At 40.2% G+C, this 19,040-nt stretch overlaps 1 protein-coding gene across 16 annotated transcripts in view; it reads left to right on the forward strand.

The window, feature by feature from the left end:
* USP54 (ubiquitin specific peptidase 54) overlaps positions 1 to 19,040 on the forward strand; it is a 152,223-nt gene that overhangs the window by 112,352 nt on the left and 20,831 nt on the right. For 12 of the 16 annotated variants that reach the window (XR_009497993.1, XM_059900138.1, XM_059900139.1 and 9 more), the window contains exons 10-16: positions 637 to 805; positions 2,144 to 2,314; positions 4,758 to 4,889; positions 5,059 to 5,439; positions 5,695 to 5,926; positions 6,858 to 6,991; positions 16,391 to 16,558. Coding sequence is in view for 15 of the 16 variants with exons in the window: in XM_059900138.1 (XP_059756121.1) it covers positions 637 to 805; positions 2,144 to 2,314; positions 4,758 to 4,889; positions 5,059 to 5,439; positions 5,695 to 5,926; positions 6,858 to 6,991; positions 16,391 to 16,558 (1,387 nt within the window). In the remaining variant the exon portion in view is untranslated. The remainder of the gene's footprint in view (positions 1 to 636; positions 806 to 2,143; positions 2,315 to 4,757; positions 4,890 to 5,058; positions 5,440 to 5,694; positions 5,927 to 6,857; positions 6,992 to 16,390; positions 16,559 to 19,040) is intronic. The other 4 variants (XM_059900133.1, XM_059900135.1, XM_059900137.1 and 1 more) reach the window with 3 other exon arrangements.

Below are 19,040 nucleotides of genomic sequence, written 5' to 3' on the forward strand. Positions count from 1 at the left end.
ACTCTGAGACGGAATGTCACTTATTTTCAGGCAGTCTGTGAGACAGTTTCTGTCTGCTCTTTAGCTTCATGAAGGTGATTTTAATATTTAGGAGAAAATTATAGAAATGCAAATTTCAAACAAGGGCTTTTATTTGATGTCTGTGAAAAGAAATTGATCACCAAGTCAACTGAAGTCCCCTCACATAGCATATTCAGCTTTGAGAACTTTTATTCATATTTCATAATTGAATTGATGTTTCACAGGAATAAAAGTAATTTTATTCACCATTCCTATCTCTTATAGGGTTTTAGTGCTTTCTAAAAGGATTTCATTAAAAAAGACTTAACAAAAAATTCATTGGGACTTCCCTGGAGGTCCAGTGGTTAAGACTCCACACTTCCACTGCAGGGGGCGTGGGTTTGATCCCTGGTCGGGGAACTAAGATCCTATATGCCACGTGGCGCAGCCAAAAATTAAAAAAAAAAAAAAAAAAATCATTAAGTTTAGGTCCAAGATCTCTTTTGTTGTTTCTTTACCCAGTTCTTGTCTTTTCATCTCTTTTATTTTCTTTAGAAAAATAGAATAGAAAGATATGTGTTGAATTATGGATATGAAGTATAATTGTCATGCTTTTTCTGGTTGTTTCTGGTTCAGATTGGGCCCAAATGGAAGGATGTGGTGACCAAATGCATCAAGGGGCATTATCAGCCTTTGCTGCTACTTTATGCAGACCCCCAGGGTACCCCAGTGTCCACCCAGGACCTGCCCCCGCAAGTTGCGTTCCAGTCGTACAGCAGGACGTGCTACGATAGTGAAGATTCAGGTGAGCAGCCTAGCTCTTTACTTCTCCCTCCCGACTCCAATGTGATGACTGGACAGTAGGGTCTCACAGTCATGAGCCTAGCACTTAACCTAGCTTGGAGAAAGAGGATTCATCAGAGATAAGAAAGAAGTGCCAACTCATGCTGAAGCCCAAGTTGTGCCAGGCTTTGTTTCCTTCAGTGTTTAAGAATGTATTGTCTAGATCACCTGGCCCTGATTCAAAAATGAGAAGGAAATTATGTTCATTTAGACTGAGGTATTAAGTTTGTGAGGGAAACCTCACTATTTAACCTTCTAATATTGCTAAGATGACTCATTCTTACTAGCAATTTAACAGTGACTTGAGTTGTTAAGACCAAGAAAATGATATGAGTTACTACAAAGCTCGTCATTTTGTTTGGGATGAGAGATTTTTGTTTTAAAATGCCAAGTGTAGTAGCAATATTCCTTAGCTTATGAATCAGCTGTTCACTTCTAATTCAGTTATTTGGAACTTAAATCATGTTTTCCTGTAGAAACAGTTGCAGCTTTATTACTAAAGTCTCAGGCTATCCCTCAGAAACTCATCCTATAATAGAAATACAACCCTAATGGTTTTGGCTTGATTCCTAAAAGGAGGAAAAAGTAATGTTCTTTTCCTCTTCTGGATCTAAGGCTGGCTGGCCCTGAGTATAATTTTGAAAGAGAAGATACTTGTCTTTGGAATCTTTTCCCCTCCCTTTTGTACCTCCCTCCTGTTTGGTATGTTCTTCCCACCCTTGTGCCCCACCCAGACCTGCTCTGCTTCTTCTCCCTTCAGTCAAACACCCATTTACACTGTTGTGCTTATCTCAGCTAGGTGCTCAGAGGAAAGTAGTCTAATTGAACTAATTCACACCAAAGTATAAATAACTGCCCCATAATGTCTCATAGATATTAAAAATGCTTTTAAATTTTTAAAAGTGACTTTTCTGGCAGTATAGGAGAAAAATTCTGGGATAGGGAAACAACTGGTTATGTGTGCCAGGTTGGCGTGGGACTTGCCATCTAAGTAGATCTTACTTTTCACAACTTTTTCCTTTCTTCTACTTTTCCCCCTGTAGGTTTTCTAAAAGCCCCACAGTTTTTCACAATGGCAGGCAAAGGGAGGGCTTCAGCAAGGTAGGGGCAGGAGTGGAAGGAATTGTGTGCCTGGGTTATCTGAAGTTGGGAGTTGGGAAGAACGGCTCTGCTATATCCTTCTCACCCTTCCATTTAGGAAGTTCTTACCTCGTGAACCTTTGTTGCCGTCCAGCTCTTCGCCCCCTCTCTGTCACTGTCCTCTCTCTCCTCACCTTTGCATGTCTCCTCCTTCCCTCAGGGAGGGAGCCCTCCATCTCAAGTGATACTCGAACAGATTCTTCAGCGGAGAGCTATCCCTACAAACACTCCCACCATGAGTCTGTGGTCAGTCACTTCTCTTCTGATTCTCAGGGAACAGTCATCTATAATGTGGAGAACGATTCCACGTCTCAGAGCAGTCGGGACACAGGTAGGGACTTATACAGTGGACCCTGCTTGCCTGATTCAGTTCTGCATAGAGGGTCTCCCAAGAAAAAGAAACTGGGGCAAGTCAGAAACGTTTGTCATACAAAGGGGGAAATGCACAGAACTTGGGTAATTGAGAGGGATGGAAGAAAGCAACTCAATTCTGAATGAATGATGATGTTCCCGTCAACAGCAGCCTATCAGTAAGGACCCTTGTAATGTGATTGTTTATTCTGAAATCTTTTTCTGAAGGCTTTTTTCCTGCTGTGCTCTGGATCCCTGTCATTCTCATAGTGCCCCATTAACCCTTGTGGTCTTGCACCTCATTTCCTTCTCATGCCAGGCTTTGTTTGAAAGCCCTGAAGGGCTTTGAGAGAAGGGGCATATTTATGGATGGGGAAACCTGCTCATGACCTTGCTGGGCTTCCTGAAGGACAGAGAAATAAAAGGATGGAAAGCTAGCCTGTTTGTTATTGTGAGTTCCATGCAGAGAACATTCTTGAATTGTTCTATTAATCTACAGAAGATTGTGCCTGTGTCAGTGGAAGAAATCATTACAGGGCACAAAAGGAAGAACAGTAAGTGACTGACTGCTGAGATGAAAAGTTCATCACCTAAGGCATAGAACAGTGCCCATACTCTTAGAGACTTGGGAATTAGTGATCCCATGGCTTCAGATTGGTGGTTTACATCCTGTGCATGCCCTTTAAAAAAAAAGAGAGAGAATTTCAAACATATTCAAAAGCATACAGAATAGTATACAGCCCCTTCATGTACCCATCACCTAGTTTCAATAATTATAACTCATGGTCAATCTAGTTTTATCTGTACCTCTGCCCACTTCCCCTACTCATGGATTATTTTGAAGCAAATCCCAGACATCATATCACCTTTTCCATAAATATGTTAGTATGTATCTCTAAAAGAATCATTTTTTAAATTGATAACTTCTTAAAACCACTAAATAACCAATGAGTGTTCAAATATCCTATTATCTCATAAATGTCATATTTTTTAATGGTTGGTTTGTTTTTGACTCAGAATCCAAATGAGGTCTACACATTGTGATGGGTTAATAACTCTTTTACATTTCCTTTAATCTGTAGGTTTTGCCTCTGTTTCTTCCTTTCTGTTTATTGTTGAAGAACTAGGTAGTTTGTGCTGTAGTTTTCCCACATTTTAAATTTTGCTGATTGTGTCTGTATGGTAAACTGTAGCGTGTTTCTCTGTCTTCTATATTTTTTATAAATTGGTAGTTGGATCTAGTGATTTGGTTGGATTCATGTTGGATTTCTTTTGATGACTATTGCATAGATGACTACTGCAAAGTGTGATTTTTTTAGATTGTATTTCTGAAACGGTGAACCAGGGAGAAACCAAGTCACAGGATAAATAAGGAGAGTCAGGTTTATTTGAAGGGTTTGTGAATGGCTGGGGGTGGGGGAGCATGCCCATTGGTTTTTACATTTGCGGATTTAGTTGTTCCAACTGATAGGTCTTTCTTATGGGCCCAGAGATAGCAAATGATTAGATAAAAGCAATAAGAGATTGCGTTGGTAATTGAAAATATGTAGCCATATCATTGCATATCATACCTGAATATGTACAAGGATTTTCATAACTAACATATGAAAGCAAATTTCTGCTAGCTCTCAGATATTTGAGAACCCTAGGGGATTTCCTCTAAGCCTATATTCCAATTTAATTGTTGCTTAATTCACCTTTGGCTTCCAGCAGCTTAGATGATTATATCCTTTAGAATCTGACCTTTGCTGTTGTCAGATCATACTTATACATTCACACACTGTGGGCGTGAAGTATGGCAAGTTACATAAAAGAGCCCAGATCTCCTGGGTTTCCCAGTGATTAGTATTGAGGAACTATGAAGTGTAATCTCTGGGCGAAGTCAAGTTTGGTAAAGCATGGGTTATGGCTGGGAATGAGAATTATTCAAAGTTCAGATGTCCTTTGGAATGATTCACATTTAAGGAATGTTTAGAACTGGGTCTTAAAGCCATATACAATCAGAGCTCTTGTGGGCAAAGGCTGGGGCACCTAGGATAATACCAGATGTAATAAAAATTAAACTTCACTCGGTATGTGTTGCTACCATGATATTCTTATATAATCTTTAAAACTTTTGCCTTTTAAAAACTACCAAGTAATGTGTCCTTCTGGGTCACTGGGAAGGATTATGAGCGGGATCGAGATTGGTACTTGCTCAGGAGACATTGTAAATTTGGAAGTTCCCGCTAAATACTTTAGCTTTTCTGCCTTTATCTATTGAGAGATTCCTGCTACACTTAAATCACATAGTCTTGGCCTCTCCAGCTTCCGATCCACTAAGTTTGTGGTACTGCCATGAATGCCAAAGGGAGAGTAGGTTCTCTAAAGGATGGAGGTCAGTCTCAGATACCAGCTTACCCCCATTTCCTTGTTTTTTTCAGGACACCTGACTGATAGTGAATGTAATCAGAAACTCCCATCCAAGAAAGGTTCACTGATAGAGCGCAAGAGGAGCTCTGGCCGGGTCAGGAGGAAAGGCGATGAGCTTCAGGCCTCAGGATACCACAGTGAAGGCAAGCCCCCCTGCATAGTTTCTCTTTCTTTATTCACTCTGTCACACTCACACTCCAACTGTGGCTTCTCCTGTCTGCTCAAAGGCCTTTCTTTCTTTTTCGACTCTGGAGTCTGGGTGCCCGTGATGACTTTAAACATTTACAGTTGTTTCATCCTTTGTGTTTTTAGGAGAAACACTGAAAGAGAAGCAGGCTCCTAGGAATGCCTCCAAATCATCCAGCAGCACCAACAGGCTAAGGGATTTTAAAGAGACAGTCAGCAATATTATCCATAACAGACCGTCCCTGGTTTCTCAGACCAACCTAGGATCTCCCTGTGTGGGGAGGGGAGGAGACCAGACTGACAAAAAACCTCCTCGGAACCTGCCTTTACACTCTCGTGACTGGGAAGTAGAGAGTACCAGCAGTGAGTCAAAATCCAGTTCTTCTAGCAAGTATCGTCCAACATGGAGACCCAAACGGGAGTCTCTCAATATTGACAGTATCTTTAGTAAGGACAAAAGGAAGCACTGTGGCTATACGCAGCTTAGCCCCTTTTCTGAGGATTCAGGTAAGGAGATAATTAGGGAAGAATTGAGCTTTTGAATAAAGTTGATTTTTGTATTTTTAAAAAAACCTGGGTTTTCTGGTAGACTTGGCAAGGTGCATTTTTACCTTGAAGGGTAAAAATTTTACCCTCATGGGTCGCCTTTTGGGGATATGAGTTCAGTGAATGAGTAGCTAGAGGGAAGGGTTAGTTATATCTTGATTTGAGGCAGATGCTAAATCTACCTCCTTTTCCATACTTGTCCTTTGATTGGGATAGCTAAAGAATTTACACCAGATGAATTAAGCAAGCCACCTGCTTACGACATTAAGACTGGCGGACCAAGACCCCAGTACAAGATCTGGGGCCCAGTACGGCCAGCCTGTCACCTTTTAGAGCAGCACCCTCGCCTAATCCAGCGAATGGAATCTGGCTATGAGAGCAGTGAGAGGAACAGCAGCAGCCCTGTCAGCCTGGATGCAGCCCTGCCTGAGAGCGCGAATGTCTGCAGGTATTGTTTGGCCTTTGAATAGCTGCATTGTCCCTTGCAGAAATGTGAGCCACCAAGAGGCTTTTTAACTCAGACAAGTGAAGAGATGGACTTTATTACTGTCTTGTGGGCAAGCAAAATGTGCTCGATCAACTTTCTATGGCAACAGTACCCTCTGCTGGGAGAAGGAACAAAGGCATTTGAGAAAGGAGAGGCAACTTTTAAAGTATTATATATAAAATAATTGTTTAGTAAATAACTTTTATTGAAAGAATGAGTTAGTGAACCAAAACTTACATAGTTCTATGATCAGAGAGAAAACCCAATTGTTATTTATTCTTGCCCTTTATATTAGGCTTTTTTTTTTTTAAGATCACTGGGGATTCTGTGTCTTATGAAGCCAGTGATATTCATAATTCCGTAAGATAATGATGACTGTTTAATAGTGGTCATTGCACCCTGTCCATAGGGCCCATTTGCTTTATAAATTTCAGATCTCCATATATTGTTTTTACTGAGCTGCCTCAGAGACAAGCTTCCTAACAGTATAGCTTTGAAAGGAGTGATATCTTCTGCAAGAGTGATAACCGTATCCTCATACTTTCCCACTGCTCTTCCCTGACCTCAGACCCTGTTTAGTTTTACACATGAGAAGATGCTACAAAAGTATAAGAAAGAGGAAGGCAATCCATATGAGAGCATTTGTTTATTAATTCATTAAATAAGTTTTGTGCCAGACACTGCTAGATGCACAAAATGTGAATGAGGTGAGATAAGATGGGGGAACGAGTGGGTATTTCAATTTTTCAGAAGTAGTTTTGCAGGTATTTTAATTATATTAGTTCGATGTTTGGGGTTTTTGTTGTTGTTTTTGGAGGGAATTTAGTCCTAGGAATGTTGCTAGTTATCAGCCTTCTGATGCTTTCACTAGACTCTGGTTTCTGTTTTGAAGGGATACAAGTGCTAAGAGATCAGCTGGGTTGGCCCCTTCCTGGCGTCACATCCCCAAGTCTCACAGTAGTAGCATCCTGGAGGCAGACTCCACAGTATCCAGGAGTGGCTGGACAAAGAATCAGCCCCTCTCAGGTAAGCGCAAGGACGTTGGATTTGGAGAACTGGATTTTACTGCCAATTCTATTTGGGAAACAGCCTAACATGAGCACATTTGAAATTAGAGGACAATTGTCCTTTGTTCCATCAGAATGTAAATGTGAAGACATTTGATCTGCTCCATCTCTGGAATTATCTTTTTTTTTTTTTTGTTGTTCTCTATCATAGCTTGCCTGCTTGCTCCTTTCCACCTTGGAGAGAGCCCTGGAGGGAGCAAGAAGGAACAGAAATATGGTGAACAGTATCAGTAGCACCTGCTTTCCTTAGAAGAATAACTCCTAGGGCTTTCCTTGGTATAGAGGCATTCTTGTGGGAATGGATTTTTTATTGTTTAGTACTATGAATTGAGATAACAAGGGGGACATGTAGGCTATGGGCAAAACTGGGAAATAAGCAGGTCAGAACTACCCTTACCCCTGCCTCTATATCCTGTCTAGTATCCCTGCTTTGTTTTTCCTTCTTGAATGTGCCTGTGTCCCTCCTTCTCAAAACAAGCTTGAAAGGAATGATCTAACTCTTTTACACTAGATGTATGTGACTGAGAATAGTTTAAAGTATGCTTTCTCTAAGAGAAACTATCATTTTAACAAGTCAAAGCCTGAAGATAAAGGAATATTGGAATTTCAGGTATGAGACACCAAGCATAGACATTTGAGGTAGTCATAGGTTTTATATCCTTTTTACATTCTTCTCACAACACACATATATACTTACAGTGCATATTCAAATAAGTAAAATAAATCCTTTACTTACTCACAGCTGAAAATTGAGGTGGTAACTATGTAGTCTCCCGAACATGGAGACTTTTTGTGATGCTTGAAGGAAGGTGGTGAGTATTCAGTATTGTTTAGTCGGCTGAGGAGTTCTGGGGTCCATTTGTCTAACTTAGAAATCAACCTTCTCTGAAAGATGTGTTTCATCCCTTTTTTTTCTGGTATGTTAGATCAATTGGGAGTAGGGTGTGTGGGCAGAAACCTAACTATGGTCTGGTTTAATGAGCTTCTGAATAGATATGTGGCCAGCTCACTAGGGAGATGAGGACAGAATATTATGTGCCAACCTGTAGAGATGACACCAGGAACATTACTAGTCTGACCACCAGTTCTCTTAATGGCCACTGAAAGTTCTTAAAGGTGGCTGGAGGGGTGATATGCAGCAGAAATAAAAAGTCATGAACTCTTTTAGGTATGAGTGCCATAGGTTGTTAACATCTGGCAGAGCAGAACAATGCCTGTAGAAGCAGATATCTCTGAAATCCTGGGCTAGAGTAGGTTATAGTTAGAAACCCATAGTTATAGTTAGAAACCCATTTCATTCTTCCTAATGAAATTATAGGTTTGGTTTACTTCCCACATTTTAATTTATCTCATATTGACTAACATTGCTTTGAGAAACTTGTGCTCTTCCATGAGCCTGTTCCCCCTTCTCTTTCCTTCGATAGCCAATAGCTTTTCAGCACACTAAAGACTGAGTCTCATGATTTCACTGATAGCCCTAATTCTAGATTAGCTGGATAGAATTCACCGACTGGATTCCTCAACTGGTAAAAGATATTTGGCAAGGAGTTAGAATAAATTCTTCACACACCATACACCCCACCATCCTCTTTGTATAGTAAACCCTATTTTTTTATCTGGTGACACTGACCACCCTTTTAAAAAATTACAGAAGTAAATGTTAGCCCAACAATTCAGTAACTTGCCCATTGCCTCTTCAAACTGAAGGAACCACTGTTATCATTATGGCATGTATCTTTTTACATCTCTTTCTGTGCTTTCTATTCTAGGTACAAGTACATAGATAAGTTTTTTTATTTATACATCTTTATGGGGGTATAATTGCTTCACAATGCTGTGTTAGTTTCTGTTGTACAACAAAGTGAATCAGCCATATGCGTACATATATCCCCATATCCCCTCCCTTTTGAGCCTCCCTCCCACCCTCCCTATCCTACCTCTCTAGGTCATCGCAAATCACCGAGCTGATCTCCCTGTGCTATGCTGCTGCTTCCCACTAGCTATCTATTTTACATTTGGTAGTGTATATATGTCCATGCCACTCTCTTACTTTGTCCCAGCTTACCCTTCCCCCTCCCCATATCCTCAAGTCCATTCTCTAGTAGGTCTGCGTCTTTATTCCTGTCCTGCTACTAGGTTCATCAGTACCATTTTTTTTGGATTCCATATACATGCGTCCGCATATGGTGTTTGTTTTTCTCTTTCTGACTTACTTCATTCTGTATGACAGACTCTAGGTCTATCCACCTCACTACAAATAACTCAGTTTCGTTTCTTTCTATGGCAGAGTAATATTCCATTGTATATATGTGCCACATCTTCTTTATCCATTCATCTGTCAATGGACATTTAGGTTGCTTCCATGTCCTGGCTGTAGTAAATAGTGCTGCAGTGAACTTTGTGGTACATGTCTCTTTTTTTTTTTTTTTTTTTTTTTAAATTATTTATTTATTTATTTATTTTTGGCTGTGTTGGGTCTTCATTTCTGTGCAAAGGCTTTCTTTTAGTTGCAGCGAGCAGAGGCCACTCTTCATCGCGGTGCGCGGGCCTCTCACTGTCGTGGCCTCTCTTGTTGCGGAGCACAAGCTCCAGACGCGCAGGCTCAGTAGCTGTGGCTCACGGGCCTAGCTGCTCCGCGGCATGTGGGATCTTCCCAGACCAGGGCTCGAACCCGTGTCCCCTGCATTGGCAGGCAGATTCTCAACCACTGCGCCACCAGGGAAGCCCTCTTTTTGAATTACGGTTTTCTCAGGGTATATGCCCAGTAGTGGGATTGCTGGGTCATATGGTAGTTCTATTTTTAGTTTTTTTAAGGAACCTCCATACTGTTCTCCATAGTGGCTGTATCAATTTACATTCCCACCAACAGCGCAGGAGGGTTCCCTTTTCACCACACCCTCCTCTCCAGCATTTATTGTTTCTATATTTTTTGATAATGGCCATTCTGACTGGTATGAGGTGATACCTCATTGTAGTTTTGATTTGCATTTCTCTAATAATTAGTGATGTTGAGCATCTTTGTGCCTCTCGGCCATCTGTATGTCTCCTTTGGTGAAATGTCTGTTTAGGTCTTCTGCCCATTTTTAATTGGGTTGTTTTTTTTTTTGATATTGAGCTCCATGAGCTGTTTGTATATTTTGGAGATTAATCCTTTGTCAGTTGCTTTGTTTGCAAATATTTTCTCCCATTCTGAGGGTTGTCTTTTCGTCTTGTTTATGGTTTCCTTTGCTGTGCAAAAGCTTTGAAGTTTCATTAGGTCCCATTTGTTTATTTTTGTTTTTATTTTCATTACTCTAGGAAGTCGGTCAAAAAAGATCTTGCTGTGGTTCATGTCGAAGAGTGTTTTTCCTGTGTTTTCCTCTAAGAGTTTTATAGTGTCTGGTCTTACATTTAGGTCTTTAATCCATCTGGAGTTTATTTTTGTATATGGTGTTAGGTAGTGTTCTAATTCCATTTGTTTACGTGTAGCTGTCCAGTTTTCCCAGCACCACTTATTGAAGAGGCTGTCTTTTCTTCATTGTATTGTATATTCTTGCCTCCTTTGTCATAAATTAGGTGACCATGTGTGTGTGGGTTTATCTCTGGGCTTTCTATCCTGTTCCATTGATATATATTTCTGTTTTTGTGCCAGTACCATACTATCTTGATTACTGTAGCTTTGTAGAATAGTTTGAAGTCAGGGAGCCTGATTCCTCCAGCTCCATTTTTCTTTCTCAGGATTGCTTTATGTATTCAGGGTTTTTTGTGTTTCCATACAAATTGTGCAATTTTTTGTTCTAGTTCTGTGAAAAATGCCATTGGTAGTTTGATAGAGATTACATTGAATCTGTAGATTGCTTTGGGTAGTATAGTCATTTTCACAATGTTGATTCTTCCAATCCAAGAACATGGTATATTTCTCCATCTGTTTATGTCATCTTTGATTTCTTTCATCAGTGTTTTATAGTTTTCTGAGTACAAGTCTTTTGCCTCCTTAGGTAGGTTTATTCCTAGGTATTTTATTGTTTTTGTTGCGATGGTAAATGGGATTGTTTCCTTAATTTCTCTTTCTGATTTTTCGTTGTTAGTGTATAGGAATGCCAGAGATTTCTGTGCATTAATTTTGTATCCTGCAACCTTACCAAATTCACTGATCAGTTCTAGTAGTTTTCTGGTGGCATCTTTAGGGTTTTCTATGTACAGTATCATGTCATCTGCAAACAGTGACAGTTTTACTTCTTCTTTTCCAATTTGTATTCCTTTTATTTCTTTTTCTTCTCTGATTGCTGTGGCTAGGACTTCCAAAACTATGTTGAATAAGAGTGGCAAGAGTGGACATCCTTGTCTTGTTTCTGATCTTAGTGGAAATGAGTATGATGTTTGCTGTGGGTTTGTCATATATGACCTTTATTATGTTGAGGTAGTTTCCCTCTATGCCCATTTTCTGGGGAGTTTTTATCATAAATGGGTGTTGAATTTTGTCAAAAGCTTTTTCTGCATCTATTGAGAGGATCTTATGGTTTTTATTCCTTGATTTGTTAATATGGTCTGTCACATTGAATGATTTGTGTATATTGAAGAATCCTTGCATTCCTGGGATAAATTCCACTTGATCATGGTTGATGATCCTTTTAATATGTTGTTGGAATCTGTTTGCTAGTGTTTTGTTCAGGATTTTTGCATCTATGTTTATCAGTGATATTGGTCTATAATTTTCTTTTATTGTGATATCTTTTTCTGGTTTTGGTATCAGGGTGATGGTGGCTTTGTAGAACGAATTTGGGAGTGTTCCTCCCTCTGCAATTTTTTGGAAGAGTGTGAGAAGGATGGGTGTTAGCTCTTCTCTAAATGTTTGATAGAATTCGCCTGTGAAGACATCTGGTCCTGGACTTCTGTTTGTTGGAAGATTTTTAATTACAGTTTCAATTTCATTACTTGTGATAGGTCTGTTTATATTTTCTAATTCTTCTTGGTTCAGTCTGGAAAATTGTACCTTTCCAAGAATTTGTCCATTTCTTCATGGTTGTCCATTTTATTGGCATATAGTTGTTTGTAGTAGTCTCCTATAATCCTTTGTATTTCTGCAGTGTCAAGTTGTGATTTCTCCTTTTTCATTTCTAATTTTATTGATTTGCGTCCTCTCCCTTTTTTCTTGATGAGTCTGGCTAAGGGTTTATCAATTTTGTTTATCTTCTCAAAGAACCAACTTTTAGTTTTATTGATCTTTGCTATTGTTTTCTTCGTTTCTATTTCATTTATTTCTTCTCTGATCTTTATGATTTCCTTCCTTCTACTGACTTTGGGTTTTCTCTGTTCTTCTTTCTCTAGTTGCTTTAGGTGTAGGGTTAGATTGTTTATTTGAGATTTTTCTTGTTTCTTGAGGTGCGATTGAATTGCTGTAAACTTCCCTCTTAGAACTGTTTTGCTGTGTCCCGTAGGTTTTGGGTCATTGTGTTTTCATTGTCATTTGTTTCTATGTATTTTTAAATTTCTTCTTTGATTCTTCAGTGATCTCTTGGATATTTAGTAGCACGCTGTTTAACCTCCATGTATTTGTGTTTTTTACGTTTTTTTCTGTAATTGATTTCCAATCTCATAGAATTGTGGTCAAAAAGATGCTTGGTACGATTTCAGTTTTCTTAAATTTTCCGAGGCTTGATTTGTGACCCAAGATGTGATCTATCCTGGAGAATGTTCAGTGTGCACTTGAGAAGAAAGTGTATTCTGCCACTTTCAGGTGGAATGTTCTATAAATATCAATTAAATCTATCTGGTCTGTTGTGTCATTTAAAGCTTGTGTTTCCTTATTTATTTTCTGTTTGGATGATCTGTACATTGGTGTAAGTGGGGTGTTAAAGTCCCCTACTATTATTGTGTTACTGTTGATTTCTCCTTTCATGGTTGTTAGCATATATGCCTTTTGTATTGAGGTGCTCCTATGTTGGGTGCATAAACATTTCTAATTGTTATATCTTCTTCTTGGATTGATCCCTTGATCATTATGTAGTGTCCTTCCTTATCTCTTGTAACAGTCTTTATTTTAAAGTCTACTTTATCTGATACGAGTATTGCTACTCTAGCTTTCTTTTGATTTCCATTTGCATGGAATATCTTTTTCCATCCCTTCACTTTCAGTCTGTATGTGTCCCTCAGTCTGAAGTGGGTCTCTTGTAGACCGCTCATAATGGGTCTTGTTTTTGTATCCATTCAGCCAGTCTGTGTCTTTTGGTTGGGGCATTTAATCCATTTACATTGAAAGTTATTACTGATATGTATGTTCCTATTACCATTTTCTTAATTGTTTTGAGTTTGTTTTTATGGGTCTTTTTCTTCTCTTGTGTTTCCTGCCTAGAGAAGTTCCCTTTAGCATTTGTTGTAAAGCTGGTTTGGTGGTGCTGAATTCTCTTAGCTTTTGCTTGTCTGTAAAGCTTTTGATTTCTCCCTTGAATCTGAATGAGATCCTTGCTGGGTAATCTTGGTTGTAGGTTATTCTCTTTTATCACTTTAAGTATATCCTGCCACTCCCTTCTGGCCTGCAGAGTTTCTGCTGAAAAATCAGCTGAAAAATCCCTTATGGGGATTCCTTTGTATGTTATTTTTTGCTTTTCCCTTCCTGTTTTTAATATTTTTTCTTTGCATTTAATTTTTGTTAGTTTGATTAATATGTGTCTTGGTGTGTTTCTCCTAGGGTTTATCTTGTATGGGACTCTCTGCAGTTCCTGGACTTGGGTGACTATTTCCTTTCCCATGTTAGGGAAGTTTTCCACTGTAATCTCTTCAAAAATATTTTCTCAGACCCTTCTTTTTCTCTTTCTCTTCTGGGACCCCTACAATTCGAATGTTGGTACACTTAGTGTTGCGCCAGATGTCTCTGAGATTGTCTTCAATTCTTTTCATTCTTTTTTCTTTATTCTGCTCCACGGCAGTTATTTCCACCATTCTGTCTTCCAGCTCACTTACTCGTTCTTCTGCCTCAGTTATTCTGTTATTGATTCCTTCTAGTGTATTTTTCATTTCACTTATTGTGTTGTTCACCTCTGTTTGTTTGTTCTTTAATTCTTCTAGGTCTTTGTTAAATATTTCTTGTATTTTCTCAATCCGTACCTCCATTCTATTTCCGAGATTCTGGATCATCTTTACTATCATTACTCTGAATTCTTTTTCAGGTAGATTGCCTATTTCCTCTTCATTTATTTGGTCTTGTAGGTTTTTACCTTGCTCCTTCATCTGTGACATATTTTTTTGCTGGCTCTTTTTTTTTTTTTTTTTTTTTTTATGAGTGGGATTGTGTTCCTATCTTACTGGTTGTTTGTCCTGAGGCTTTCAGCACTGGAGTTTGTGGGCTCTTGGGTAGATCAGGGTCTTGGTGCCGAGATGAGGACCTCCGGGAGACCTCACTCCAATGAATATTCCCTGGGATCTGAGGTTCTCTGTTAGTCCAGTGGTTCGGATTCAGAGTTTCCACCACAGGAGCTTGGGCCCAGCTTGGTTTGTGAACCAAGATGCCACAAGCCATGTGGGGTGGCAAAAAAAAAAAAAAAAAGCAGAACAATAACAAAGAGTAAAAAATAAAATTAGACTAGGAAACTAACAGATATGTTAGAAAGAAAATAAAAATAAAAATAAATATGAAACAACAACCGGAAGGTAAAACAGAACCACAATAGTAAAAAAGAGGAGGGGAAAAGAGAAAAAAAAAGGCGGAAAAGGCCTTGGCTGTGGGGGCGGGGCTTAGGCACAGGTGGGGGTTAGGTGGTGGGTGGGGCCTATGCTTAGGACGCACAGGGCTGGAAAGGGCCATGGGCGGGGTGGGGCTTAGGCTCTACGCAACAGAAGGGGTCCAGGCATGCCTCTGTTCTTGGGGGGCGGGGGACCCAGCCTGTGAGCCCAGCAGGCTTCCCAGCCGAAGTGGGCAGGGCACACTCCCTCTGTGACTTTCCTGTTCCTCCGTCCTGGAGGGCCCCTTCATCCCGCCTGCCTCTCCTGTTCTCCTCCAGCCTCCCTCCTATGCCCCCAGAACCAATGTAGTAGAGGGGGCCTCTTGAGGGCATAGGACCGGGCCTGAGAGCTGGGCAGGTTTCCCGGGCCAATTGGGCAGGGGAAACACCAGGCGTGCTCCCCCTGATCCGAGCCCCCGAGGCTCCCTCCAGGCATGGGAACCCCTCCCTGCTCCCAGCCACCCCTTGGGGGCGCAGGTCCTGTCCTACCTCCACTTCTCCTCCCCCTTAGCCCCCCAACGTCCTACCAGGTCGCTTGGGGGTTCCTCCTGTCTCCTTGGGCATCGAGGTCCCCCACCAGCATCTGGCAGACGCCCTAGTTGTCCATAGATAAGTTTATTACTAGCATTTAAAAATAAATAAAAAGAAGTCATACTATAGATATTATTCTGTCACTTGATTTTTCACTTAATATATCATGGACATCCTTTTAGATGTGTTTGGTTCCATCTGTGAAAAATTGAAAAAATTAAATTTTTACTACTATCAGTATTTTCCAAACTCATTAAAAAGGTGGTGGAAATTAAGAGGGAGAAATTGACTTGTTTGAAGCTTCCTGGTGAGTCACTGGTAGCACGTGGTAGAGAATGCTCTCTAATAGTTAAAAGCACGGATTATGAATTTAACCTATTTGACTTTAATTCAGCTTTACCATTTGCCATTTTTGTTACCTTGGGTAAGTTATTTATCATCTTTGTGACTCAGTTTCTTCATTCTTAAAATGTGGGCAATAATAGTATCTACCTCATATATTATTATTTTTATTTTTAATTTTATTTATTTATTTATTTATTTATTTATTTTTGGCTGTGTTGGGTCTTCGTTTCTGTGCGAGGGCTTTCTCTAGTTGCAGCGAGCGGGGGCCACTCTTCATCGCGGTGCGTGGGGCTCTCACTGTCGCAGCCCCTCTTGTTGCGGAGCACAGGCTCCAGACGCGCAGGCTCAGTAGTTGTGGCTCACGGGCCTAGTTGCTCCGCGGCATGTGGGATCCTCCCAGACCAGGGCTCAAACCCGTGTCCCCTGCATTGGCAGGCAGATTCTCAACCACTGCTCCACCAGGGAAGCCCTACCTCATATATTATTGTGAGAATTAAATAATATATGTAAAAGTGTTTACAGCTATGCCTGTCACGTAGTAAATACCGAACAAATGTTAGTTGTCATGTTGTTTTTGTTGTTATAAAGCACCCAATAAATATTATTATTATTCATGGCCTAGGTATCATCCTGAATCTGAAATGGAAAGCACTATGCAAATATGAACTCCAAACTGAAGCCAAGAGTTCCAAAGGAAAAGCAGTGTGGTGGCTATAAATACAGCAAGTGCTTAGTCTTGGTTATGGAAATGTGGCAACTTCTCTTCTCCCTTGCTTGTATTCCAGGTGGGGAGATATCTTCCAAAACTGAACTGGATGAATTACAGGAAGAGGTGGCCAGAAGGGCGCAGGAACAGGAACTTCAAAGGAAACGAGAGAAGGAATTAGAGGCAGCTAAAGGGTTTAACCCTCATCCCAGCCGCTTCATGGACTTAGATGAACTGCAGAATCAGGGTAATTGTTGTGAGCATTAGGTTGTGGGTGATGGGAACAGAGAAAGCTGGGAGGAAAAAAGTATTCAAGCTCATAAATTCTGTCTTCTCTTTAGCCAAGTTATATTTTATCTTAATTCAGCTATTTCAGTGAGAGCTAGTTAAAGTAGGAGGTGACAGGCCTATTGGTTAGAGACAGGCACTGATTTGGGGCCCATTTATTAAAAGCTTGTAGATTAGAGATAGTATATTGTTCATGAAAAATATTTCTGATGAACAGCTATATAAGGTGTAAATTAAACTACTCACAATTCAGAAACAGCAGAAAAAGGTAGTGAGTGAGCCACACTGACAGTGAGGGGAATTCTTCTCGCTCAGCGGAAATATGCCCTTGAGATTTCCTACCTGGAGCTTCAGGGAAGTGGATCTACCAAACAGATTCTAAGAACACAGAGCCTGATTTCCTTTTGATCCTCTGATGATTCATATCCCAATCTCACACAATTTTCATGGACTTTATTTCAGCTTCTCCAGCTGCCCCACATTAGTTACTTTTTTTTCCTTCAATTGCTTTAGGACATCACTTTGTACCAGCAGAGACTAGCCTTCAAAATAAGAGTTCAAAAAGGCTGAGGTATCTATTTTAAATAGGTCCTGAAACCTATATCTCTGTTTTTCTATGAAATGAATTTATTATTCGGAACCTCCAGATGCAACAAATTGTGCTAAAGTAGTGTAAAGAATAGGAGCCGATGCTGTTTTGGGTGGCTGCTTTCTTTTGATCACTTCTTTCTTCTTATCAACACTTAGAAGAACTTCCTGGGCTTATTTGGGGGCTACTTTTCTCTTCTAATCCTACTGTCTTTTGATTTAAGGCAATTGTTGCTTTATACTTTCCAAGGCATTGTATTTGTCTCCAAATCAGTTTACCATTCCTAATTTCTTAGATGTCCCTATGTTTCGATAGTTTTTTCTTCCTTTTTGTCCTTAAGCTATATCACATTGGTGTCTCAGGTTTATACTGCTTCTGAAAGAGGGGTCTTGTCATCTTCCTCCCTTGCCTTTCTCTCCGCTCTGTCAGTTGGGTTAGTACCTTAGAGTTGAGAGTGGATCCCTCTGGCTGTATTTCATTGTCAGTTCTCCATACACTTTGTTTTAGAGCAAGGAATGGAGTGCTAAGATTCTGGAGGATAAGAATTAAAATTTAGTACAAAAAAAAAAACAAACCAAAAAACAAACCAAAACAAAAATTTGGTACAATCATTGACCAACTATAGTTTGCCTATATATCTCTGTACAGAACTTTTTTTGTTTTAATTGCTCTAGCCACCACCTCTGATTATAAAGGTTGTATAGATTCAATTGATTTCAGATATAATGAGAAAACTTCAGGCCTGAGTACCCACCACCCCAGGGACCATACCTCTAGCGGTGGAGTAGAACCCAAATGTCAAGTTCTTCAGAACCAACTTGTTACTTCTACTTCCTTCTCATTGTTCTCCGAAGCTATTGGTGAATTAGGGAGTGAATGTTAGGGGTATGGAAGAGCTTTTCTTACCATGTCCAGCTGGAGGTTAATGGAGGGTGGGTACATTATGGGAGAAATGATTTTTTTTTTTCCTGTGAGCTTGTGAAAACTCACCATTAATCCCATTGTAGGTGAACTTGGGTTATAGCTTACTACTAATTTATGGTTATGAGTGAGTAAAAGGCAAGGGGATACATAAACTTGAGAATTCTTTTACAAAATTTGCCCTTACAGTACTTTCTTGCTTTTCATGTGGCACTGTCCCTAGACTCTCCTGCACCTGGTTTGGCACACATTCACTTTCAGGGGAGGAAGAAACATCTTATGCTCACTGCAAGGGAAGGTGACTTTTTTACAGTAGGTTTGGTGAACAAGGGCATGATAGAAGTAAATACTTAGCAGTGCTGATGAAAGGTATGTGTGTGCAAACCAAGAACAAGGGCATTTCCACTGGCCTGGTAGATACATTGAAGTTAGGAACTGTAGAACACCTGTGCCCAAGAAGGGTATTGATTTTCCAGGTGCAGGTGGTACAGAGAAAACTATGAATTAATGTAGGAAAGAAGTGTTACAGATGGCTTTTCACAGAGTACTGAAGCCACTTTTGCCTTAACACAGCAGTGGAGGTCTCGGTGGAGATCTGGAGCGTTGAACACAGGTTGCCAAGATGTATCTTGTTGCACTGTGGAGAAGCACGTCAGTTCCAGGCATAAGAACCCACCCTTCTATTATAGACAGTACTTTGTTGTTCTTTCCTTGAGGGCCTCCCTAAGAGGTCTTGGAGTTGGAATATGTGGTGGACAATGACATCCCCCTCTTTCATGGCTTTGGTAAGGTCGCAGCTAAGGCAAAAATGGATGTCCTACGTGTTTCAGAGAATTCTTAATAGTAATGGTCAGTTGGAGTAAGGGTGGACCAGAGGCTCAGCAGCAAGGATCTATGTGCTCTGAAGGGAAAAAACAGCACATAGGAAAAG

Source organism: Balaenoptera ricei, chromosome 16 (genome assembly GCF_028023285.1).
Source record: "Balaenoptera ricei isolate mBalRic1 chromosome 16, mBalRic1.hap2, whole genome shotgun sequence".
Taxonomy (NCBI): Eukaryota; Metazoa; Chordata; class Mammalia; order Artiodactyla; family Balaenopteridae; genus Balaenoptera; species Balaenoptera ricei.